The sequence below is a fragment of the Brachyistius frenatus genome, unplaced genomic scaffold, assembly GCF_029030835.1.
Source record: "Brachyistius frenatus isolate BFR_SWC_R1_liver_20210118 unplaced genomic scaffold, ASM2903083v1 Contig_58, whole genome shotgun sequence".
Classification (NCBI taxonomy): domain Eukaryota; kingdom Metazoa; phylum Chordata; class Actinopteri; family Embiotocidae; genus Brachyistius; species Brachyistius frenatus.
In genome coordinates, this window is record NW_027210657.1 from 1,357,501 (window position 1) to 1,383,884 (window position 26,384).

The following is a 26,384-nucleotide window of genomic DNA, read 5'->3' on the forward strand; positions in this document are numbered from 1 at the left end:
TACATCTATGACACAATGAGCCTCATAACATGGCTGCCATGAACAGGTCCCTCCAGCGGTCAATGAGCTCCTAAGAGGGGTCAGAGAAGGCTCATCCTGAAATGTCGAAAGCTTTGGATACTGCTGTGCTGTCAGGGTTCACACACATTGCTAATGTTGTATTGACGTTGTCTTTGACTGAATGGTGATCAGGAGTGGTGCTGTCTCTTTGATACATGATGTGTGTTTACACATATCGGCCTACTTAGGAAATTCTGTATGCTGAAAAAAAAAAAAAACGAGACAATATAGGAGGGCTTTTTTTTTTTCAGTAATGAGGTGTCATCAAAATTTGCTATTCTAATCTAAATGTGATTTTTTTTTTTTTAGATCTTGAAAAAGACTTAAAAAGGCTCCTGTAGGCTCATGAAGGGAGAACAGTGGTGTCGCTCTGGACAATAAATGCCAATTACAAACACTGTGAGCATTGGACTCCAACAGCAGAGCGACTTGTTCCTACTTCTGCTCGTACAGAATAACTAACAGAAGCACAGATCTAGAGTGTCCGTTTTGCTGACCTGAAGGTTACATCTCTGCCATTTATGCATGATGTTGTCCTTTTGGTTTCCTCAGACTCTGACTGGGGTCTCGGAGTGTGATGCGCTGCAGTTTTAAGAGGATAATTATCTCCACCATGAATTCTCCTGCAGTACATGGGACACGTTCAACCCCTCACATATGTTGAGTGAGTAGAAGCGCCGTCCCAAGCAGACAAATTCAGCTATCTTGAAGGTTTAATAACAGGAAAAAGGAAATGTCAGTTTCTATCAAACTGCGGTGGCAAAAGGAGAACCAAGTTCAACATTAAAGCTCTCAATTTGCCAGGCAATGATCAGTCCTGTCCTCAAGTGTGGTGACAGGCTTTGGGTTGCCACTGAAATAAAACGACTACACACACAAGCAGGATGACTCGTCTCTCAAGAAGATCAAGCGAGGAGCTAAACAATTAGGGAGGAGCCAGGAAATTAGACGTTGCTTCTTTGCAATGAAAGAAACTCCGTAAGTAGGTTGGGGCGCCTGGTAAGTAAGTCGTAAGTATTTAAGTATTACTCCCTTCCAATTGTGTAATGATGCTTTGTGGTGATTTCTTCATTTATGGGATGTGAGATCTGATTCTTGCCTCAAGGCTCCTGTCATCAAACCCTGATTCACAGCAACCTCTTAGATAGATTAAGAAAGCACAAAAGCGCTCTGAAGTCCTGCTGCTTTGAAAGGTTGTGGTGCGAGTGCAACAACTGGCGGGTGCAGCTTTGCTCACACCCTCTTGGGTGTTTTTCCTTCTGTGATAATTAACAACTGTGACAGTGGAAAAGAGGGAAAGCTGCGAACTAGAATTAACACTGACTAAATAGCTGTCATTGTTTGATTACGGACAAAGTTAAAGGAGAGAGACAGAAAAGAGGACGTGGAGACCAGAGAAGGGTAATGAGTGTGGAAAGGAGACGCGCATTAATCAACATCAAGGCCATTTCGATCAAAATGCTAGTTTTAACAGAGTAGAAAATGAGGCAGAAAGGAAAAGAGGGGAGCTGAACAAGGGGAGAAAAACACTCACTTTGTCCATCACTTCCCCAAATAAGGGTGAATTGAAAAATGCACACTGGTGGTTTTCTTTTCTTTAATTCATTAATAAATCGAGCGAGTTGTTGCCTCCGGCCTGTTCTGAATGTGACAAATAAATAACAGGTCACACGAAAAACTGGGACTGCCCGGCTTGCGTGGGCGATTATATCTGAGAGATGAAAGCAGCAGCAATACAGAACAGTAGTTGACTCCAAAATATCACATACTTACGATTTCCCAAAAATCAAACATATTGATATAAACACAGTATATAGCAAAGACTGTATATGAAAGTGGACAAAGCTACCGGGTGTACAAAATTGAGGCCTTAAACTGCAATACCACTGAGGGCCACTAGGGGCTGGTTTCAAAAAAGGCTCTGGCTCCACATAATCCATTTCAACTTCTCTCATGAAATACAAAGTCAATCAATTTTGTTCACAAGTCATAATGGTGTTTGCTAAAGTTACTTCTAAAAGGTTTTCTGGTGGTCCATTTAAAAATAATTCGATCATTAATTACGTACTAGGCCTGAAAAAGCAGATTATTTGGAGCAGTATCTGTTTGATTGACAGGCCTGCAGTGCAGTCACGTTACTGGTAGGCGGGGCTAAGTCTCCTCGCACCAGCCCAGCTTGTCCAAATACGGTCCAAAATAGCAAGATGGCGAACGCGAGGCTCCAGAACGGCAGTTCACAAACCAACAGGTGACGACACTGTTGGTTGCCGCTTGGTATAAAGTCATTAAAATGCTATTTGCTCTAAAACAATATTTGTGTACCTAAACGAATGAAAACTTACCGCCACTGCAATCCTCCCCAGAACGTGCTCTGGAATTCTTTTGAAGACGTCCAGAGATCCACCTGCAGAAGACAAATCGCTCATTAACACAGGCAGTTGAATAACTTCACCTTCTGTATAAACTACGCATTAATATCTTAAGAGCATTTACAGCTCATCGGAGACAAATTCATTTCGTCCATTCAGCTTTACAATCAAGACAACAGCCGTTGCGATGTTGCTTGCAATGGCATCTGAATCCGGGCTGAACATAAGGTCAACTTGCATTTTCCATAATGCTTCAGCTGAAACTTTTGCCAAAAAGGAACAGTTGATATCATGCCGGAAATGTACAAAAATGAATATTCAAATATATTTCATTAAAGCCAAGCACACCTGAAGGAAGCAAAACAAATATTTCAATGACAACACCTTTACCAAAACTCTTCACTTAAGACCACATTCAAATTATTTTGGATATTATCAGAATAGCCCACTGCTCTTGAGGACACAGTCCAGGTATGCCTCAAAATTAAAGGGAGTCTGCACTATTATATTCATTATTAGTTGTATTTCACCTTTCTGACGCAACTTTTGTACATATTTACCTGTAGATTCAGTTTTCTGAATAGTGTAATACCTTGATTTTAGTATTCAAAGAACACCGAAAACGACTGATCAAAGAAAAGTTCCAAAGTAACAGAGGTTATACAGACTCCGCTGACAAGCTGGCAAATGTGTGAAACAGGGGAATCACAGCATTAACACACACTTGGACAAACACACGCACCTAAAAACACAGACAGTCCCCCATCTCACACCAGTCGAGGTGCACACACATACAAATAAACCTACAAATGCACTTAAGTCACTATTCATCACGCCCTTGTAGCTTTTAGCACACCGGCATGCTAAGCAGCTCGCGGCGATCAAACATTCTCTTGATCTGCAGAAGTGAAAATGGATACACAGCAGAGAGACAGAAGACTGTTCCCTCAAGTTTCTTCTACACAACTGTAGCCAGCAAAGAGAGAACATAAGAGCTGCTTGCTCAAGTCACAGAGAAACTCACCGTCCATAAATTCTGTGCATATGGATATCCTGTTCTCAACGAAAAAGGCACTGAAGAAAGTGATGATGTAGGGTGAATCACACTGCAATCAAGAGCACAGACCATGTGATTAGTAAAGAGAAGCCCAAAATTTCAAATGTGATTTTTTTTTTTTTTTTTTTAAGTGATCCAACTTATCAATTTGAGAGAAAAGTCAGCAGGAATTTGACTGCAAAAGGTGCAACAGCTGAACTGAACTGAACAAAACATAACCGTCTCCAAATCGCTCATGCTTAAATGCATCCATTTGAAGTTTGTCAACCGTTTTTGTTTGAAAAACACTATTTAAGTTATCATATAATTGTACACACACTCCATGAGAAGAGGGCTAGCTGAGCCAAATGAGGCCCTGGACAAACATAAATATACTGAGCTCAGGTGATTGTCCCTCTCTTCATGTTCAATGATCACATCATTCATTCAAGCTCAAAATAAGTGAATGTTTATTCCTACAATGTTTGGACCGGTACATACAGTATTTGAGCTCGACCGATTTACTGGTTGGTAAATTGTTACTTGCCGATACTGGCCCATTACAGATAAATCAGTATCAGCGTATGTGTTGTCCTATAATAAAAAATACAAAAATTCAGGACATACTGCAGAAAAACATGCTTTGGGGTATTTCAAAATTGTTACATTTATGTTTTTTTTTCATTCATAATTATAGTGCCTTTAAAAATGATTTAATGTAATAAACATTATATTCTCACTGAAGCTCACTGTTTTAACGCACTGATGTCATTTTGAAAAAAAAAAGTTTATCATTAAACTGTAAAGTATGCTGCATTCATTACATATCTTTGTCACGAGAGCTTGATGACCATTTTTCAGTCAATATTGGAATTTTTTGTGCCTAATATTGGTATCGGTCCCAAAAGTTTAGTATCAGTTGGGCTGAAGAAATTCACAGTCGGTGATCAGTCAACTGACATGCAGAGTCCTGTGTATGTGTGTTTTCATGTATCACTGATCCCTGGCTTCGATTGAAAGACCAGAGGCGATTAATGGCGTTTCATCAGTTATGCTCATGGTTAATTAACAATGTAGGTGTGGTAGGACAGCAAGATTCACTGGAGAAAGAAAGACAAAAAAAAAAAGAGTTGTTTTGGTGAAGAGGAACAGATTAAATCAGTCAAAACTAACCTTGTAGAGAATTTCTAATTCTGACATGATTTGTTTCTGTAATTCCACTGTGATATCCAGGGGAATGACCTGTAATCCAGCACCAGGAAAAAAGGAACAGCCTTTTAATAAAGCCAACACTAACACGTTTTGTTAATAAACTAGATGAAAGAATCGGACTCATCATGTAAATGAAAGGATTTCTCACCTTGACAGCTAAAACCCGGTTTCCAATAACATGGTACGCTCTGGAGGGACAAAACAGAAGATAACATGAAACAAAACTCACGCAATAAGATGTAAATACAACCTGCGAAACAAGCAGACATTTAGGAACAAAATACAAAAAAAAAGAAGTAATTATGACATGTAAAGGTTTGGACACTCATCTTAGTCAACATTTAGTATCTCTGCCTTTTAGTTTACTTCAAGTTTTGAGATATTTTTAGGCTGTTCAAGACAACCTTCTCCACCTTGGCTACAACTAACCTCAGATTTTCAAAGATGTTCATGTCAGGGGAATATGTGAACCATTTTGGACAATACCTTTTGCATACAGGTGCATATTTTCCACATGAAGGAACATTTCTGTTCAAAGAAACTGCCCCACACTCTGTTTCTGAAAAAAGATGCAACGCCAATGTTCTGAATTGGGTAATAAATGAATGAATATTAAATTAAAGCAATCACAAACTGATTATGTTAATTCCTGTCATCGTGCACCAAAACGGTAATAAAAACATTCTATTCGCCAGCATTAGTGGCAATAAAACATCCCAAGTCTGTGAGTTTCTGAGCAATACCAGAGGCAACATTTGCATGACAAAATGCCTGTCATCTCTCTTAAAAGGTCAGAGGTCACCACCCAAAACCAGATGCAGTCAGCCCTATCTCTAGTTGTTCCAGACAGAGTTTTGAGTTCCAAGTAAGGCCGCAGTCACAGACCGGCCCCATAATGATTTAATTATCAAACTCCTTAATGCCAAACGTCGGCTTTAGTTACAGCCCTTGAAGGTTAGTTTACGGTACCAGTGACAATGCCTCTCAGCACACAATCATCAAGGACAAATACTGTCCAACAGCTGTCAGGTGATGAGGATGAGGAGGGTTCTGTGTACGTCATACAAGCTGGGTAGCTTGCGAGCAGGATTAGTAAATGTGATACCTGGCTCCTCACCTGTCAGTGGGACTTCTAGGGAGACTGTGTATGGTGCAAGGTGTGATTAATGTGTCTAAGATTAGAGTATCACTTTGCACTTCAGCCAGATACCTCTAAACTGGCCACGGACTTTAATTAATGACACCTATTAGTGCCATGTAATGTATTTACCCATAGTTACAACACTGGTCTCTGACTGTAGCTATGCTACGTTGTCTTTGATAACAGTCTTAAGACCTGAAGTCAAAAACAAACTTCAGACATTTGAGAGATTGTCAAAAGAAAGAGATCATTTACATTTCCAGGTGTCTAGAGAAGCGACAGTAATCTGAGGTATTTAACACTTCATTTGTTTCTTTGTTTGCAGCCACGTCTCACTGACTATTTTCATCATATCTTTTTATCGTACACATCGTAGTTTGATTATTTTTCCTCTTATTTAAGCGGTCAGTGTCATTTCTGTTTGCCCCAACAGTGACTCTGAGTGTTTTTGATCTTAAGTGTCATCTTTCCTTGAACAGAGCTCGTTGCACATGAGGCTGATGGCCTTGTTTTCATTTTGATGCCTCAGTCTACCTTTGAGCTACAATCAATATCAGTTGAGCATGACTGCTGCCTCTTAATTAAGACGAAGATGTTAATTGAAGCAAGATCGCAGGGGTAGACATGTTAAATATTGACTGGGCAGGTTGTGTGAATAAGGCAGCCTGAGAAGACTTCAAACCGAGTCTTTACAATGCTAAATCATTTGTAGTTCTCGTAGAGAAGTCTAGACATGCTAAAAGACATACTGATACTATAGTTACCCTTTGATGCGCCAGTTTTCCTTGTCTAACGCCATCCAAACTTACATTTGTTTATTAAAGTGAATGTTGTTTTTCTGTTATTTTTGGCTTGATGTCTGAGATTAGTTTTGACCAGACATAGATAAATATAAATTAAAGTCATCCATATACAGCAGTGGTCCCCAACCCCCGGGCCGCGGACCGGTACCGGTCCGTGGATCAATTGGTACCAGGCCGCCCAAGAAATAATTAATTATTTCCGTTGTATTTATTATCTGAGTCTGAACAATCTTGCCGCCTGTCTTTGCTTTTAAAAGAGTTCGAGCGCTACTTCCCAACCAAAAAGGACCCACGAACTGCCAAGGAATGGATCCGCGACCCATTTATCAACAAACCAGGGGAATCCAGCATGTCTTTGCAAGAAGAGGATCAACTGCTGGAGATCGCAAACAACGGCGGCTTCAAAAGTATTTTTGAGACAACAACTCTGCCGGTGTTCTGGATTAAAGTAATGGCAGAATACCCGGAGATCGCAACCACAGCACTGAAAACCCTGTTGCCATTTCCGACATCCTATCTGTGTGAAGCAGGGTTTTCTGCCGTGACAGCAACCAAAACAAAACAACGGAGTAGACTGGACATAAGCAACACACTTCGGGTGTCAGTCTCTCCCATTACCCCAAGATGGGACCATCTCGTTGCAGAGAAACAAGCTCAGGGCTCTCATTGATTTAGCGTTATGGTGAGTAAAAATTTTCATGCACTTTATATTCATTTTTGTGGTGTATCTGTATCTTATCGTGAAGGCATGTTTAAACGTTACCATAGCGACCAGAGTCCGAGAGCGTTAGGGCTGTGGTCGCCAACAGAGGGGGATGAGGGAGAGGGGAGAGGAGAGGAGAGGAGACGGTTCAAACTGACAACTTTATTTCAGCTGTTGAAAAATAACATTCATGGAGTGTTTAATAATAAAAATGTGAAATTGCTGGTTCTTCGTATTTTCTATAACGTTGATTATTTTATTATTTGTTTTATTATTATATATATTTCTTTATTATTTATTATCACGTTTATTATATTCGCAATATAAACAATCTACGTACCCCCCCCCCGGTCCGCAGTACAATTGTCAAGCATTGACCGGTCCGTGGTGATAAAAAGGTTGGGGACCACTGATATACAGTATAGTTCACAGAATGGTTTCCTAATCATACTTGTAAAAAAAACTGACAGGTCCAGTATTACTGTAAATGTTAACAAATAGTTAATTTGTACAGGGTGATAATTAAAAGAGACACCAAAATGGTTAAATAACCAAGTTTAGACAAATTTGCTTTTAGGGCATGTTTTCGGGTGTGACTACTGCTTGGTTAAAGCTTTACTCTCAGACTGTCCTTGACCACGTCAGGGCCAAACATCACTGTATGAGTTACAGTGACAGGCTTGTGACAGCGGGAGACATGGGGACAAGGTTACATAGCCACCCCCAAGCCACTTCCCCCTGATCTGACCCCAGTAAACGTGCCCCATTGCCTAGATCTTATTTACACTCCAGCTCGCTCTGTAATAAAAGCTCCATCATGCAGTATTCATAGGGCCTCTCTCTATGTCTCTGAAGTTGGGGCTGCGGGTTGGAGAGACTGGCCTCCGGGATCAGGGCTAACGTGGTACGTCTACACTACCACATGGACGGCGGGCTGCCTTTCTCTCTGCCTGACTATCTCACCTGACACTGCTGTAATTGGTCTCCTAAGTGACACAGACAGACAGAAACCTAAACACAGACATTCACAGACAGACATGCACATACACACAAACATGCACAAATAAGCTTCTTAATTATCCGTCACATTAGAGGTAAGAATCCTGACAAGTTCAAAAATAAATGTTTTTTTTAATTGATGTCTTTCTGTGCAAGTGAACATTCTTTAATTTCTGAATGGACCTTGACATTATTTTGGAGCGAAGGCCCCTTGTGGCTGAGAAGGAGATTACAACAACACAACCGTTTTTGGTGTTTGAAGTCAAACTGCCCCACACTCACTCGACTCATCTGGTACCACTTTTTAATTGCTTTGTTTAACCTAAAAAAAGAGAGGTGCCATGTAAAATTTTATATTATATGAGTATAATGACAATAAAGATCATCTAATCTAAGATTTTAAGCAAAGTCAAACAGCAAAATGTTGTGAAAGGGACAATAACCGTGTGGCATTATGTTTGATGTCATAAAGATAAACACTGCTGTCAATGTATTTCCTTAAAAGGTCAAATGTCAGGACGGTTCTCTACATAGCACCTCACTGCAGAACCTCCAGGAAAGGAAAGTAAGAGCTGGAACAGTTTACACCTGCAGATATAAACGTCCATGCTGCCACCTCCAGGCAAGGACAGTAAGAGCTGCTTAAATTGTATATTGTGTGACATTGTGGCAAAAAGTCTGACAGCAGCTGAGCTGTTCTTTGTGTGTCTCTTGTAGTTTTCAGAATTAAAATACTGTCCCGTTTAAATAAAAACTTGGGGGTATCATGTCACACAGGTTGTTAAACAGAATTTGGGCCCTTGGATTAATGTATTTTTTTTCTCTATCCAGAATTCAGATTACATTTCTTCAGGTTCTTAACTATTAAGTGGTTCTTTCACAGAAAGCACTCAAAAAGCTTTTTTTTTTTTTTTTATTTTTTACTTTTCTTTCAAATGTTTTACGTAAGACATGGGCTCCTGTTTGAATTAATCCAGCTATACGGGTGGCTTGGCAGCTTTATAATGATTTGGCCTAATTGTCTAAAGACGTGAAGCAAAAAGGACAAAACTTTGGCCGAAAGGTTTAGACTATTTTCAGTGTCTGTGTTATGACAGTTATGTTAAGTGTTATACAGGAATATCTTATATATATCGGGTTACTTTGAATATGTCAGTCACTAGTGATTGGTTGGGGAGAGTCCACCAAAATGATCGCAATTATTACAGGAATATTATATTAAACTGTATTTGAGGAGTATTTAGATACTGTAGCGTCATAGTTCTGCATTCATAGTACAACTCCTCCAAAACAAATCCAAGTTACCGGCTCCAAACCACTACAGCAAGTTTACCAAAGAAAAGTACCAAACAGCCACCACAAACTAGATTTCTAGCTTCATCAGTGAATTTTCTGCCAAATCTGCCAAAATTCAATCAAAATTGTGCATTCAGCACTCTTCGGAGAGGCACTGTGATGCCAGGTGAAACCTGAAATCCCATTCACCTGGTTCTTGACACAGAAGGAAAATCTGACATCAATTAACCAAAGAGGTTTGGCCCTTCAATATACAATCTAATCGATGAGGTGAAAAAGCTAAATCAATGGAGAAAATGGGCTGAGACACTGAAGGAACAGCCATAGGTGTCTAAGTAGATGTCACCACAGTCACAGCCAGGCAAATGTGCTCGTTTTAATTGCACTGCAGGATCCACAAGTCATGAAAATAGCCTGTATGTCCTTGTTATTGTATTTATAAGCCGTGGAGTCAGTTAGATTGGTGGACAAGATGGACCTCTGAAAGAGTGTGTAATAAAAACAAAGGCCGACGTTGATGGATGGCTGGGTCAGCATGTGGCTATGGAGAGCTGAGGTGTTGGTAACATCCAATTGAGTCTAAATGGCTCTGGGTCATAAATGAGCTGAAAAGGTTAAAAGGTGGGGAGCCGTTCGTAGAGCTATTCACATGTGATGAGCCCAATATAAGGTGGTCCAAATGGCAGAGGCTGAACAAGGACAGAGGATTGGTTTCTGAGCAAGCATGCAGTCTGTACATTCCCTCAATGCATATGCATACTGTATTTTTTTTTACAAATGGGCTAATTTCCTGTTTGATACAGTAAAATGTTTACCGCTCTTTCAAACACTTTTCAAAAAATACATGTGAAATACATGTTGAAAACAAGTGTTTTCTTATTAACCCATGTTAATATAATGCCCATTTGTCTCTGTACAGAAAAACAAAAAAAAACAAAGGTTGGGGTCAACACTGATGGACAGGAAATTATAGTGATTCAACCAAGACTCTTGTGATCTGTGCTACCAGGTCAGAAGCAACAGAAAATCCCAGCATGATAAAGGTTATGTGGTGACACACACACACACACACTTCACTGTTTTTGTCTTAAAATTTGTTAATGTACTTTTGGCAAGAAATGTTCATGAAGAGATGTCTACAAAAAGGAGAGCACTTCATATTAGTTGTAATAATTGTACTAGAATAGTTAAAGTGAGAAATCCAGCCAGACTTAATACATCACTACACAGAGATCAGTAAGCCATTATTCTTTACCTCACCAACTAATGACCTGTCAACATCACATCAAAGGCGACACCAAGGGAAGAAAAGGATTAAATATTTGAATCTTTTTCTGACTGTGACAAAATAATTAAAATGAAAGAAACAGGGAAGCAGTTACTGAATTTTCTGGAGCTGATGTCAAGGCCACAAACACAATTAACACCAATTTTGTTACAAATTCACAATTTTGAGCTTCCTCTAGCTCTAACGACTAGTCTAGCTTATATTTGACCTTTTCTGTCATATATATGAAAAGACAAACAGATAGGTCAGGCTGGCAAACCCCAAGGCGACAGTCCAACACGAGCATGAGGTCATGAAGGGTCATGCATGCAGTGCAGGTGTGTGTGTGATTTAGACAGGCACAGTACAGGGCAGCAAAGGTTGCATGTTTGAGTACCAAAACAAAGCACTTGGGTTCATTAAAGGGTTTCAGTTTTCCATGATGTGAAAGTGTATACTATGTTTGCAGTATGTGCACGTCAATATATTCTGTGTGTACTGTATTTGTGCACTTATTAGTATTTGATTTGGAAAAGAAATTTGCTGAGAGATCGTAGGCCAGCCCCTCGAGAAACTCTATGAATCAGCTTATCATAGTAACATATTAAGGCTAAACAATAAAATGAACTCTGAAGAGCTTATATTGGGCTCATCACATGTGAATAGCTCTACGAACGGCTCCCCACCTTTTAACCTTTTCAGCTCATTTATGACCCAGAGCCATTTAGACTCAATTGGATGTTACCAACACCTCAGCGCTCCATAGCCACATGCTGACCCAGCCATCCATCAATGTCGGCCTTTGTTTTTTAACTGAGCTGAACAATTATTACCATCAAATCGGAGATATCAGGCTTTTAATAAGGTTAGACTAAGGCACTCTTTTGTGCACCATCAATCTTAGAATTAAATATGGCCTTCACGACTAGATCAAATGAACATCAAATCAATCAAATGACGAGGCTTGATTGTGAGTTATGGGTTTATAATGTTAAATGTGTTTATGTATGCGTTTTGGTCAATGTTTAAATTCTTTGTGATACTGCAACCAGATAAAATTTCAGATGTGTCAAACAAGTATCATAATTTTCCTTTGTTTATTATTTTCTGTCTTTTTTTAAACAAATTAAAGATTGAAATCAATCAGTCAATCAAAAACCAAAGTAAGTGGTTTATAACTTCACTAAGTAGTGTTGCTGTGTGCATGAGAGACTTGATGAAGAAGCTGAGCCATGAACTGTTCTGTGTTCTGTTCTTGAACTGGATCTGATGGCACGAGATACTGCCAGACAGAGTTTAGTAAAAACAGATTTTCTGGCGTTACCTTGTTGTCAGCTCCATTTATGTGTTGTCCAAAGGTTTTAGCTGTAATCATTAGGCAAGCTTCTTGAGTTTTCAAGTTGTCCTAATGCCGGGATCAGACTACACGATTGTCTTTCACGATGGTAACTGGGTCAGATTAGACAATCAAAAGGCCATAAATTCTTGCCGTGTCTTTGTCAGGAGAGTGGCACATATGACCCGGACCGACCATCATTCGAGTTGGTGCATGACTTGCTGTGCCATCCGGAAGGAGGGTCAAGAAGTTGTTAATCATGGCAACAGAGGGACTATATGTGATGCACTCTTTATCCTATTGGTCAACGTACACTTCGTAGGATCTGTCAAACGAGGCAGGTAAAAAAAAAAAAAGAATTCTGAAATGCTAGACTTTTCTTTGGGGTGCCGTGTGGCGTCCAAGATGCTGCATCGCTGATCTTTAATTGTTGTCACACTAAAAGGGCCATTTCAGATATTACCAGTCAGAAATGTTCTGCCAGTAAATTAAATTCCTCCAAACAGAGAAAAGAAATAATCTTGTAGATATGTTTAACATGTGAATATACTGTATCTCAAATAACACCTCAGCACTGAAGAGGAGCGTGTTAGATCCGTCAGAGGAGGGGAGGTAATGCATCGCCAGTCTGGTGATTTTGAGCAGGTAATTATAAAAATGAAAACTGAGGAAAACATTAACTCCTCAAGTTCAACATTTATAAAATTACAAACTTTAATTAGGCTAAACAACTTCCTCACCCTTATGTATGTGTAATATTTTTTACAATATAAAATATTTCATAAAATCATCATACATTCATTTAATGAATATATTTACACAATGAATTACCTGCAGTTGACACTGGTCTTAAATGACAATTACAACAGTAACTAGCATGAATGCGATTCAATCTCTTTAATTAATACAGTAGTAAAAAAAAACAGACAAACCAAAAAAGGCACCAAGTGACACAAGTGACCTGGACCGACCATCATTCAAGTTGGTGCATGACTTGCTGTGCCATCCGGAAGGAGGGTCAAGAAGTTGGGCTCGACACTCAAAATTTGACAATGATTAACAGGTATCTATTTAAGTTTCTAAAAAAAACAATTGATGCTTTTTTTCCCCCAACAGTGAACAGCTCTTTAATTTCCTCTGTGCACTGAGTTGTGATAGATTAGACTTGTATTTTTTTTTTTACAGCCAACAATTTGGGAAAGGTAAAAGTTTAATTGATAACATTCACAACAAATGCATTCAATGTTACGAGCTAGTTCCAGGGTCCGAGCTCAGTGTCATAGCTTCCAGCGACAGCTGGAACTGGCCCATTTTGAACAAGATTTTTTCATGACAAGTCAAAATTTCAATGGTTAAAAAAAGTGTATGGTGAGTAGTATGAATGTGGGACAATGTTCGGGGACATTTTCAAAGGGCTCCATTTTCAAGCTGATAAAAAGTGTATTTGTGCTCCTTTGCTTGCCTTGATTATTCTGACCCGAAAAAGCACCTATGATTTGATGAATGTAGCTTACTTAAATAAAAAACAAGATTTCAGAATTAAAATGGACATGAAAAAACAATCTATAACACCAAAACAGCACAAATAACCAGGGTGATTTTTTTTTTTTAATCTGTATTTTTCTATCTTCTCCTCTCAACCATAAAAATTTCAGCACCGATGCATATAGATTTTTTTTGCGGGGCTAAATTGACTGAAAAGTTGTTGGGGTTGCAATATCGGCCTTTCCCTGTGCAGTGTAACCACGTCTGGTGCCAAACTGATGAACAATCTTATTCTCCTAAAACTATGAGATTGGCGCTCAATGAAACAATCTCAAAATCATAAAACAGAAAAACGTAGTTGGAGAGAAAGGAATAAAAAGAAAAGAAAAGAAAGATAGGCTTGTGGATTTGCTAGATAGGAAATTTACTGGGTTTTCTGGGGACTGTCTGATACAGACCACTCAGTCAAGTCAAGGTTAGTCTGAGCAGTGATCAATACTTCAATCTCAATAAAACAGCTCAATAGCTAAGGATTGATGGGAAGGAGAAAGTACAAGGTGGGGGAAAGAAAGATAGAAGGAGCAAAGCAAAAGCCAACATTGTCATAACGTTAGCAGGGCAGTAACACATTTGTCCAGCCGGGGAGGATGGAGCTCCTCATGGTGGCAGGTAATGTGCTGTACTATAGACCGATTAAGTCAATTGCTGTCATACCTTGTAGCCCCAAATCAATATCATATATGTTTGCAGCCTTCAAAGCAGAATAAATAAGTGAAGGTACAGACACAAACCAGCCTGATAGATGTCACAGCACACACTGCGAGATAAATGGACACATGAAGGAAAAGAAGGACTGTGTTGAAGAATGAACAACACGTCACACAATACTACTTTGTCATCATGCTGAACAGCAATATAAAAAAAAAAAGTCCCATTCAGTGTAAACTAGCCAAAACTGAGACATTCTTCCACTCACTGAATGCATCATTTAGACCATCTCATGCTTCAGCAGGTGTCTCTTCAGTGTCACCATCCGTTATTGTGCTTTGGCCTTGTGATGCTGGTGCCTCAATGTGAGAGCCAACAAACACTTACTTGTAAACTGTGCCTCCGTTTCCATGGCCAAGCTGCTCTTGATAGTGGATATCTTGGGCATTTATCTGCAGAGCAACAAACACACAAATGTTCACAATAATGTCATAACACGAGAGGCAGTGCAAGCATTGGATTATATGTGTAACTAAACAGGTCAGAGACCGTGTTTGCGCACAAGAGAGAGGCGACCACTTTGTTATTGGAGGCCATAAACAAGACGAGCATCCAGGTCACTTCAAGTTCAGCTACACGAGGAGAGAAACCACAGGAACACAGCAAAGGAGGAGAGGAAAAGATCAGTACGGCATTTGAAGTGCAATTTATAAAAGGGCATTGTGTTTGAGTAAGTAGGGCACTGACTGATGTAGATTTTAATGACGATTTGTTTGCTGTCATCATTCTACCCCATTTTGAGAAATATGTAAATGAAAAGAAATGTCAGAGTTAGGTATGGTAGCCTGAACTAACAAGGACCGTCTATGTGAAGTTTCCTCCTCTTACACATTCAGATATTACCAGTCAGAAATGTTCTGCCAGTAAATTAAATTCCTCCAAACAGAGAAAAGAAATAATCTTGTAGATATGTTTAAGGTAGAGCACATGTGAATATACTGTGTCTCAAATAACACCTCAGCACTGAAGAGGAGCGTGTTAGATCCGTTAGAGGAGGGGAGGTAATGCATCGCCAGTCTGGTGATTTTGAGCAGGTAATTATAAAAATGAAAACTGAGGAAAACATTGAGTCCTCAAGTTCAACATTTATAAAATTACAAACTTTAAATAGGCTAAACAACTTCCTCATCCTTATGTATGTGTGTAATATTTTTTACAATATAAAATATTTCATAAAATCATCATACATTCATTTAATGAATATATTTACACAATGAATTACCTGCAGTTGACAGTGGTCTTAAATGACAATTACAACAGTAACTAGCATGAATGCGATTCAATATCTTTAATTAATACAGTAGTAAAAAAAACAGACAAACCAAAAAAGGCACCAAGTGACAAGTATATCTAAATAGGGATATTTTAAAAGTAGACTAATAATAACTAGTTTTATATTCACATAGACACATGAATCATTATGATACAAACCTGAAAAGATATATAATTTACAATATTTCATGGGTCCTAGTGACATAACAGGTCATGTGTAATTAAAACGTGCTAATATTCTGGGAATATCACAGTTTACACCTTAAGAGCAGCATAAAAAAATAAAATAAAGTGTTCATATTTCCATACAAAATGGTCAGTTATTATAATATCCAGTGAATATTCACCTCATTAATTATTGCCCCAGTCGATGCTGTGCCGTAAATACATAATGATTTCTGTCTCACTGAGGCTGCAGGCTAATGCTGTCAAGATGCTAGTTTATTTGGACAGACGCCTATCTGTACTGATATGATATCAGTGTGGAGCTGCCTAAACTCATTTTGTCCAGAGAGACAGAGTCCGACGCTCACACTCACAACGTGCGCGTAAGTGTATCTGCACACGCATGCTCACGGCCCCATTTCACGTCAATTGATTTACTAACATGGGGAGAGGAGGGAGGTAAAGAGAATGAGAGGACATGGATGAAGGGATGGAGGAGAAGGGAGAGAACAGATCTATTAGTTCACCGTGTTCCAGCAGAAACCTGAGAGGCCGCTGCCTTAATTGTCTTCCTGACATGCCAGCTACTGTGTCTGTGTATATAGAGGGGAGAGAGAGAGAAAGGGGGTGGGAAGGAGGTGGGTGGTGGTGATGGGGGGTTTCTATAAAAGACAGAGACGTGACTGTAGCAGGTTTGTTCCCAGGAACAGTCTCTCAGTGTGGCACAGTGAGGACACAATAACCAAATACACGCTCTGTAAAACATGTCCGCAGTCTCACAAAAGGTGCGAGAGCAAGAGCGGTGAGATATCGAGGAGGGGGGGGGGGTCAAATTCTACTTAAAGTCCGAAACACACGCTCACCTGTCCATTTGTCAAGATCCTCTTTAGCTCAGCAGACGATTTTTTCAAGCTGGAGGACAGAACACAGCAATGAAGCGAATATTAGCGACATCTTTATACTCATCCAACCAAATAAAATTAACTCCAGGTAGTATAACATCGTCCTCATGCCCCCAGAAAACTCACCTGTTGTTGGCTATGGAGTCCGGGACAGTGTGAGTGCAGTCATTGCCTGGGTTAGGTCTTGTATTAACCTGAGGAAGGGCAAACACATACACACAAATGTGAACAGACACGCAAATTACACACCGAGACAGACATATGGCCGGACCCCTTAATGAGCAGCAACAAAGCAGAGGCTCTCACTTCAGCTTGGAGGTTAATTGGCTTTCATAAGAGAGGGAGGCGGGCAGAGGAGAAGGAAAGAAGCAAGACGAGCAGAGGAAGAAATAGTATTTGCATTGAGGTACAGAAATATGGCTCAACACTAGAGAAAGTGATGCAGATGATAAAGCATTGGACATTAAAATGTTCATCCCTCACTAGGGACATTAATATCTATTCATCTGCATCTATGTTTACTCCAAAGACCTCCACACTCAACCCAGATATTGAACACAAAAGAAGAGAGAAGACCCCGTAAAGGGGATACTAAAAATAACTCCTTAATTGAGGTCAAAAGGCCGATGTGTTGGGTCCACTAAAGCACAGGGATTGTCTCTTTAATTAGTGCCCAGGAAAACCTCATTTAAATGGCACACAAGGCTCCCCTCAGCCAATTACTTTTGTATTAAAACAAGAGAAAAGAGGGGAAAGATTACCAAAGGACTAAAGGTTTTTGGAGAACATCATCTTCTCAAAACAGACCCCTGACCTCAGAAAAAAACTGACACAGATCAGTAGTTGTTACCAAAGCTCCTCAGAGGATATGTTAAATAAAGCACTTTCTGTATTTTTTTTTTTTTTGGGGGGGGGGGGGGTTGATTTTTATCATTGAAATGCAGATGGATGTAATATGGATCATCTGGAGAGACGGAGGAGGTGTCAAGTCATTTAACCCACGGTAATTAGCAATGCATTTCAATAGCAACATATGCCTAACATGAAATGGGAAGGTCTACGTAAGGCCATTTGGGGGCTTGTAATGACAATTTCATGGTTGAACAATGACATCTTCTCAATGCCCGATTTAGTCTTTGCTCTAACCAACGCTGATTTTCTTCCTATTATAGGGAATGAGAGGATCATATTACTCTGGAGGGGGATCAGGATAACACCTTGCTTTTATACGACTATCGCAGCACAAGAAGCAAGAAAACACAGAGACAGAGATGAAGAGAGTAAAGGCCCGCTCCAGCCACAGCCGGATACCCCCATGCATAAACATAGACGAGGGGAGCAAGAGAATGAGTGAAAGAAAAGGAGAGCCTTGACTTCAATTGACATTTCAATAAGTGGAACACAGCGTTACCAATCCATTTGACTCAACTTCCCACCCTCCCCTCCCCTCCTTCTCTGTGTAAGGCAGCCGAAACAATTATTGAGATAGGTACCTTCAGGCCATGTATGTTCCGGATCCCTGGAGTCTTGCCGGCTGAAACAGTAATTGACTAGATTGTAGATCACATCACTGGGCCATTTACAAATGTGTTGAAAAGGAATCAGTTCTTTATAAAGGAAGAAGAAGAAAAAAAAAAAAAAAAGATGAAATGAAATGAGGGTTCCTCTGAAATTAGTTGCGGACAAGAGAGTGATTGAGATGTTGGGCTCTTGAGACAGTCGGTGGTAGGTGGAAGGAAAAACAATCACAGCGTTAGAGACGAGAGAGAGAGAAAAAAAAAGAAAAATGTAAAGACAAAAAGAGAGAGCCAGATACAGAGTCAAATAAAGAGACAACAAAACGTTTCAGGAATTTTCCTTCGGGGCCTGTTAGCGATTATGTATGACTTTGAGTAGTGAGAAAACTACATGAAGATATGGTAAAAGTATGTACTGAAAAAAAGCCCTCGTCGTGAAAAAACAGTTTAGTTTTCAGCGCCTGAGACGCAGGCAAGCTTCAGCCTGAACACAAACTTGCACTTTCAATGTCCTTGGAGCAAAAGAAATGTAGATTTATAAATGACTATCAACACAATAACAGAATGAGCCACTGAATTTTAATGTTGTCCAGAGGCGCCGTTGTTACCCCTAGCACCAAATGCTCCCGTTTTCTTATTGTTTGAACACCAAACAAGTGATGTACCCAAATGTCAGTGTAATTGCATCAGACTATAAAAATGTGAATATTTTTATATATTTAAATTTTGCTTGTGATTAATTGTCAACACATTAATTACAAAGATGCATCGAGCCTTTCAGCATTACCAGTGCATGATAAACTGTAACATGTCACTCTGTACCTCTTGGAAAAATCTGTAGAGGGTCCGGCAGCAGTCCATTCATGCGTTGTTCATGCATTGTGTTGAAGTACTAAATTGGAAAAGAAAATCACAAATAGTTCAGAGTGATATATTGATTTGAAGTGCAACATACTGCATGTGAAATATATCTAAGAAAGCCGTTAAAACTGTTTCATCAATCAAGAACAACTTCAAGCTGCAGAAGAACGGTAACACACAACGGATGAAGAAGACCTTGATGAATTTACAATTTGACTTTCCGCTACGACGAATTGTAGAATAATACACACGCAAAAATGTTTATTTAATAGACGTTAGAATTAATCCACCGTTTTGTCAAAAATGTGAGCATGCTGTGCTGAAATCTGTTGCCGATGAGGACCAATGCCCTGTGGGCTTGTTCTGAAGGAGTGTAGCATTAACCCTTTTCTCCTGCAGGTCAGCAGCTCACCAAACACTCAGATCCTACAGGACTAACATGTGCATACACACTCTGGAGCCTCGCAGACGCTTGCCAAGGCAACACAATAATTGATGTTTCAGTTAAGCAAACCATCTGTTAAAACTGTGAGTGTGTGCGCGCGCGTGTGTGTGTGTGTGTGTGTGTGTGTGTGTGTGTGTGTGTGTGTGTGTGTGTGTGTGTGTGTGTGTGTGTGTGTGTGTGTGTGTGTGTGTGTGTGTGTGTGTGTGTGTGTGTGTGTGTGTGTGTGTGTTGTTTATGTGCTTTTTGTTTAAAATAAACATCAAGGTCTTACTGGAGACGCTTTAGACGATGTCTTTACGGAGCGCACACAAACATTCATGGTGTTTCATTTACAATCCAGCGTGAACTACCAAGTCATCACAGCAATATGTAAATTTGCTCTCTCATAGTGGGGTGGGGTAGGTGGGGGCTGGGACGGGACGGTGGGACCGGCTTGGATGGGAACGGATCAGAATGGCTACCCAAGTGGCACAGCTGTTATTAAAAGGTCTATTTATCACTGTCAGATCCCCTCCTCGCTCCTAGCCCTCTGCTTTTGCCCTGCAGCACTTTCACTAGGCCACATCTGAACAATGGGCCTAAAACCAAAAAACGTGGTGTGTGTGTGTGTGTGTGTGTGTGTGTGTGTGTGTGTGTGTGTGTGTGTGTGTGTGTGTGTGTGTGTGTGTGTGTGTGCGTGTGCGTGTGCGTGTGTGGGCTTCGCGTACCTTTAATTTTCCGCTCAGCTAGTTTATTGATTAAGGCTGCAATTACCACCTAATCTGTAGTAGGTGTGTTATTAAAAGACATTCTCCATTGTTGGCCAATAACTAAACAGTGTCCGATCCCAAATACCATCGCTCAGCCTTAAGGGACAAGCATAGAGAGTGAGAGCAGAGAGTGGGTCTCATCATCATTAGCAGACGGAGAGGAAAAGGGGGGTAAGAACGGTGGAATTAGAGCCACTACCTCCAGGGGGAGCTGAGTGAGGAAGGGATGAGGTCACATGTTGTTTTTTTTAGCACCTGACATAGGCGGGTCTTTAACTTTGAACAGGGGCGTCTGTCTTTCAAGGTGTCGAACAATGATTAGAGATGCCTGGAAGTCTAGTCGGTCTCACAGGAGCATGTCGCAATCAATGTTCTCAGTGATGGGGGATACTTTTCACAATATATGCCCTCTGCAGGCTGATGTTAATTAAGTGCTGAATTTGAGCATTAATTTTGCTCGGCAATCAGGAAAGGGAATTTTTCACAAGGCAATGTTAAAGCAGAGATCTTAAATAACAACAGAAAACCATCACGTAGCGACAGAATATTTAAAACTCTGACTACAAACTTACTATCACGGACACACATGCGCCCACAAAGCAACCATGACAGACAGAATGAATTAACCCACCTTTCACCTAACATGCTGTTTCCCTTAATTCCTATTAATTTCACATAATGGCTGTCTGCTCACCTGGAATTAATAACACTGAAGCAAAAATCCACTGGGGTCTCTACGGAGGCCAAATGGCTACCACAGCAAACAACCACAACGCAAAAGAAAGTCCCCAAATACAAATGCAAATGACTGCTGAAATGCATAACCCTTGCATAAGACATTTAAAGTACTTGACTAGGTAAATTATATTCGAGTGAGTCTGGTATTTTCCAGGTGATCAGCAGCTTTTTATACACTTGCCTGTCCCATGAGTAGAAAGCCATTACGGAGCTCCTGAATTTGTTTGCCAAAAATTCATTGAACAAACGCGTTTTGAAATGTGTGGGCGAAGCAGTGCAGTGTTGTGGATAGTAAATATTTATGCTGGGTAGAATGAAGTGCAGGTCAGAGTCATAAATTAATATGCACTTCAGACATGTCACATTCTCTGAATAAAGAACTAATTGTTGGGACATTAAGCTACTGACTAATGTGATAAAGCTCAAGTTCAAAGATATTTTTAAATCAAATATTTGACAAAATAAGCTTTTCGCAGACATAAATATGTCTGGGTCCACTTAATTGTTGTCCAGATGTACTGGTGACTATTGCTGATATGTGGCTGATCATGTATCAAATTAGTATAATCATACAAGTGCCATGGTCTTTTCTTTAAAAACTGTTACCCTATAATGTGCATTTTCACATTTCCTGAAGGAATTGAACAAAAGCACTGCACTGTCTTAATCTCCTGCAGCAGCATCAGTTTACATCTGAACAGGATATTTAAAGAATATTATGATGCCATTTAAGCACACAGTACACAAAATAATGATGGACTGGGAATTCCTGAAACCTGATTGGTACCCGTTTTTCAAAAGCTGCTCTTTTTTTTTTTTTTTTTTACAGGACACACAACAAAGCAAAATGACAAAATCTCAAAATACGTCAGCTGGATTTGAGGCCGAGGTCAATTCCTTTTCCATCTCTGTCTCACAACACTTCTTGGCAAAACATCTGCCTCTTTTTGCTTAATCACCCTGCTACCCAACGCTACTTAATGATTAAAAGGCAACCACAAGTGAATGCATGACAAAGATGGCCAAAAAAACAGGGAATGTAAATTGTGCCTGTGGCTCGCGTAGCATCATTGTGAGCTGATGGGGGGTAAAAGACATCCACAGATGAAAGTAGATTTTGAACAATTCTGCCGCCCAGGGGGGCTGCTCTTTAATGAGGCAAAACTTTAAGTACTGAATAATAAATAATAAAAATTGACAGTTCATTTAGCTTTCAGTGTACCTCACACAGAATCCCATTACACGCCATTACTCTTACTGTCCGTGGCATGAACAGTAAGTATGGTGGAATATGAAAACGTACTGCGCTAGGTGGGGGAGCTGAATGGGTAGTGACAAGAGTGTGTGTGTGTGTGTGTGTGTGTGTGTGTGTGTGTGTGTGTGTGTGTGTGTGTGTGTGTGTGTGTGTGTGTGTGTGTGTGTGTGTGTGTGTTGCTGAATATTACCAATATTTGTATTTATTTTTTTACCATAGATTAAATGCAACTAGATGAGGCTTTATGGTTTTAGAAGTGGAAGCAAGAAGTCAAAATCTGTCAATGTTATCATTTCATCAGTATCTACCTCTTTGTTTTTGGATTATTTTCTACCAGAAAATAGTGTAAGGTGCTTCCTACACGGAAATATAGTATTAATCTCACGGTTAAAATCCCTGTTTAAAAAAAAATGATGTTTCTGATTTTTCTGAGAGCCCTGAGGTCATTTTCATCTTCAGCAACAACGTATGTATCAGGTTTTCAAAGTATTCTCCAAATGGTTTGTTTTTTCAAACTTGATGCAATTTTCATGCCAGCTGGTTTTTTAACACTCTAGCTGACAGTTTAAGTTTTATGTGCAAAGCTTTTAAGATGCCCGTCTCCAAGATGTTTTTTCTCAATGAAAAGGGAGGTGAGTGGCTCTTTGATTGAGCTGCAAAAAGCACTTATAAAACACAGGACATTTAAAAAATGTCCTTGTTACTCTGTTCAGGACACGTCTATTTTATTTTATTTGTATTACCCAAACTCACAAATTTTCTCTGAGGGTTTTACAATCCATACAACACCATATATTCTGCACAAAAAACCTTGACAACAACAACAACAACAACAAAAAGTGAGGAACTGTAACAGAGGAGTGATCGCTCTTTCAAGATCCTCAGACATAGTGGATGTCTTTACAGTACTCATTTTATCTACATAGTACACAGAAGTGTCAACAGTGAGCTCTGACCCGAGTTTAAACAACTTTCTAAAGAACAAACAGCCCACAGGGAAACTACTAAATAGTTTCATGTAGACTGAATGTCTGGCACCATGGTAATAATAATTTATTCATTCATATACTCACATATGACAACATGGCTTTGAGTTCTTCATCACTTCTTACAGTGATTCTGTCGCCAACCTCATCTTCATCTAAAAAACACAGAAGCATCTTTTTAACAAAATAATAGCGAGCTGTCAACACCATCTTAAACTGTCCCAAACTGTACATGAAGTAGATCAAATATACACAATTAGACTACAATGCTACACAAAATCACATCGAATTTGGTATTATTGTAACAAAACTTTTAATGCAACTCATACGATACGCTATATTTTATGTGGCAAAACAAAACAGGAAATTAAATGGATTTGACGATAACTGTGATGACATTCAATGTGTATACTACAAACACAATAACCACTGTATACTACATTTGGGACAATCTGTAAAGAAGATTCTCGCATTTTTGCATTACTAAGGAGAGTTCTATTATTTATGTCAATGTTGACAATGACAATGAGAAAATTATTTTTATGAATAATCCAAAAAAGTACAACCTATTCATTAGTTTTATTCATATAACAATTACTAAGACCTGCCATAAGCATCACTACAACACCCTCTTAATGCTGCTTATGAAATAATATTTTCCCTGTCAAAAATCACGCAGGAAATTGCACTATTTTGATCCAAATGAAGTGCAAACAAACAACGGTTTCATTTAGTCTATTCGGATAAGCAACAATTGCAAAACATATATAGGTACTCCTGCTCTTTTCTTCATATAAACTCACGGGAATGATCATCAAAATGCTCCGTGACAGCAGCAGGAGAACATGAATTAACATGAATTAACATTGAGTACGAGATCTCTGACGTTGTTCCCGTTTCGGCATGAAAGCAGTTGCAACTTGTGAAACGTGAACTTACATTCAAAGGCCGTGACGGTGGCTTCAGGCATGACGTCTCTGATAGCGACCTGAAACAACGTCGGGAAGAGTGAATAACAACAAGAGGGACACGAAGTACAAAGAAGAACTCACCTGCTCACTTGACAAGTTATCAAAACGGTAAACAGCACGACTCGAGGCAGAAAACTCTCACGCGAAGTGTACTTCCGGTTGTTGTTGTTGTTGTTTTTTATTCGTGGTATAAATGTTTTAAAACTTCCAAACCAGTTAGCTCTCCGGCTAATTGAAGACTCACCAGCAAGTCGTTGAAGTTCAGAAGTGACGGGTAGTCGACGGACGAGTCCATGTCCCCCGACGGCGTCTTTATACGGATCACGATCGCCTCGGGGTCCATCGCGCGGAGGTTATTTAAACGGGGTACGAGCATAAAGAGGGAAGATTGAGCCTCATGATGCTACCGTCGAAGCTAACGAGCTCTAGCATCCTGCTCACAGTCCAAACATTTGGTTTGAAGTGATGGCGGAGGAACAAAAAAAAAACAACAACAAAAAACCTTTCTCAGTCGCACCGGAGTCCCGCCATAACCGCGAGAACAAGGTTCAGCTCCGACCTTGTAAGAGTGCGCACGCCTGCTCTCCGAGGCAAAGTTGTTGTTTTTTTTTACACTGAGTTGTAAGAGATGTTTTTAAGCTATGCTGTTAGCTTTCAGGAAACCACTCCAACGGCGTTTCCGAATCAACATCCGGTCATGGAATTTCAAAATAAAAGACCCTCAACCCTGTGGCCGCTCGAGACGTTGCTACTTTTACTGAGTGAGAGGGAATGACCTGGACCTAACACACAGCGAGTACCACAAATGTTAAATTAAAGACTATGCAGCAAAAGTATAATATTGCATGAATATTCCAGTTGTTGGTCAAACAAAGTCATGCACAAGAAAAACTTTACCGACCTTAGAAAACCTACAGTAGAACTAGACTTGCGATTAAAATCCTGATTTACATGTCTGTAAAACATGAGCTATTTCTCATAGTTCAGGAAAAACAAGCACAGACTACCATGTAAATAAGGACTTTACACAGAAATACGAGCTAAAAAATTTTTTAAAAAAAAATAGCACACTAAAGCTATGAAAGGCTATAAAAAAAATTAAATTTATTTATTTATTTTTAATATAAAAAGTTTAATTTAACATTGAATGTGAATGTGTTTTGAATATTGGATTGTGAACATTGTGATTTAAAATGTATAAAACATATTTTTGTGCCATTGTTGTCATTATTCTCTCTTGATAAAACCAAGATTTCAGCTGGGTCATAATTTTGCTTTGTGTACAGCTCAGCCTTCTGATCGAAGTTAAATGAATACTGCATCAAAAAAAAAAATTGTTGCCACCTTGAACCGCTTTTACTGCACATGACATTGATGTGAGATTCTAATTATCAATTTTGACAAGAGAGTACAATACTGAGCAAAATAGCTTTCTGAGGGTATAATGGATCAGTAGCTATGAAGTATTCTTTAAAAAATGTTTTACCTTAGATCACTATTGTAATTGTTCAATCAAAACTTGGACAATGTATGAATAGTCCTTGCTTTCACAGTAACAAAAAACTTTTGAGATGAAAACCACCACAGCTTTTCAAAGAAGTATTCAGGGAGGTTTTCACCTTTTTCACTTGACATTAACGCAGCATTAGTATTTAAAGGTTTCCACTTGGCATTGGTCATTATAGTAGTTGAGTGTAAAACAAAGGGGCACTTAAAACTTGATCATGGTTTTACAATTCAGGACCTACATTAGTCTTTCTGCCCACCTTGTAAAGAGCGCTTGTGGTTTCCAAGAACAGGACATTGATCTGTAAGCAAAGTGAAGTCTCTTTTTCTGTTCATTTCCAGTGTGCTGCTCACAGACCTGATACCAAAGTCTGTTGACCAGGGTTCTGTGCAATGATAAGAACTTGTTAAAGCCTGCTCGCTGTGGCTCAGATCTGGCTAGACATGTTGAAAACAATATCAGTGGAGCGTGTGCTATGCCAGTCATTGCAATAGGTTGGATTTCATTGGCTGCTGGAACAACCTTATCTCCCCCTGGTTGG

At 39.6% G+C, this 26,384-nt stretch overlaps 1 protein-coding gene across 3 annotated transcripts in view; it reads right to left on the reverse strand.

The window, feature by feature from the left end:
• The window catches only part of map2k5 (mitogen-activated protein kinase kinase 5), a 55,779-nt gene extending 30,981 nt beyond the window's left edge, over positions 1-24,798 (reverse strand). For all 3 annotated transcript variants that reach the window (XM_069705677.1, XM_069705678.1, XM_069705679.1), the window contains exons 1-12: positions 24,581-24,798; positions 24,305-24,353; positions 23,453-23,520; positions 19,154-19,223; positions 18,308-18,348; positions 16,941-17,008; positions 16,776-16,824; positions 14,803-14,867; positions 4,826-4,865; positions 4,639-4,707; positions 3,454-3,535; positions 2,403-2,464 (exon numbers count right to left, since the gene is read on the reverse strand). In XM_069705677.1, coding sequence (XP_069561778.1) covers positions 2,403-2,464; positions 3,454-3,535; positions 4,639-4,707; positions 4,826-4,865; positions 14,803-14,867; positions 16,776-16,824; positions 16,941-17,008; positions 18,308-18,348; positions 19,154-19,223; positions 23,453-23,520; positions 24,305-24,353; positions 24,581-24,712 — 795 coding nt within the window. In that variant the 5' untranslated portion in view covers positions 24,713-24,798. The remainder of the gene's footprint in view (positions 1-2,402; positions 2,465-3,453; positions 3,536-4,638; positions 4,708-4,825; positions 4,866-14,802; positions 14,868-16,775; positions 16,825-16,940; positions 17,009-18,307; positions 18,349-19,153; positions 19,224-23,452; positions 23,521-24,304; positions 24,354-24,580) is intronic.
• Between the last annotated feature and the right edge of the window lie 1,586 nt (positions 24,799-26,384).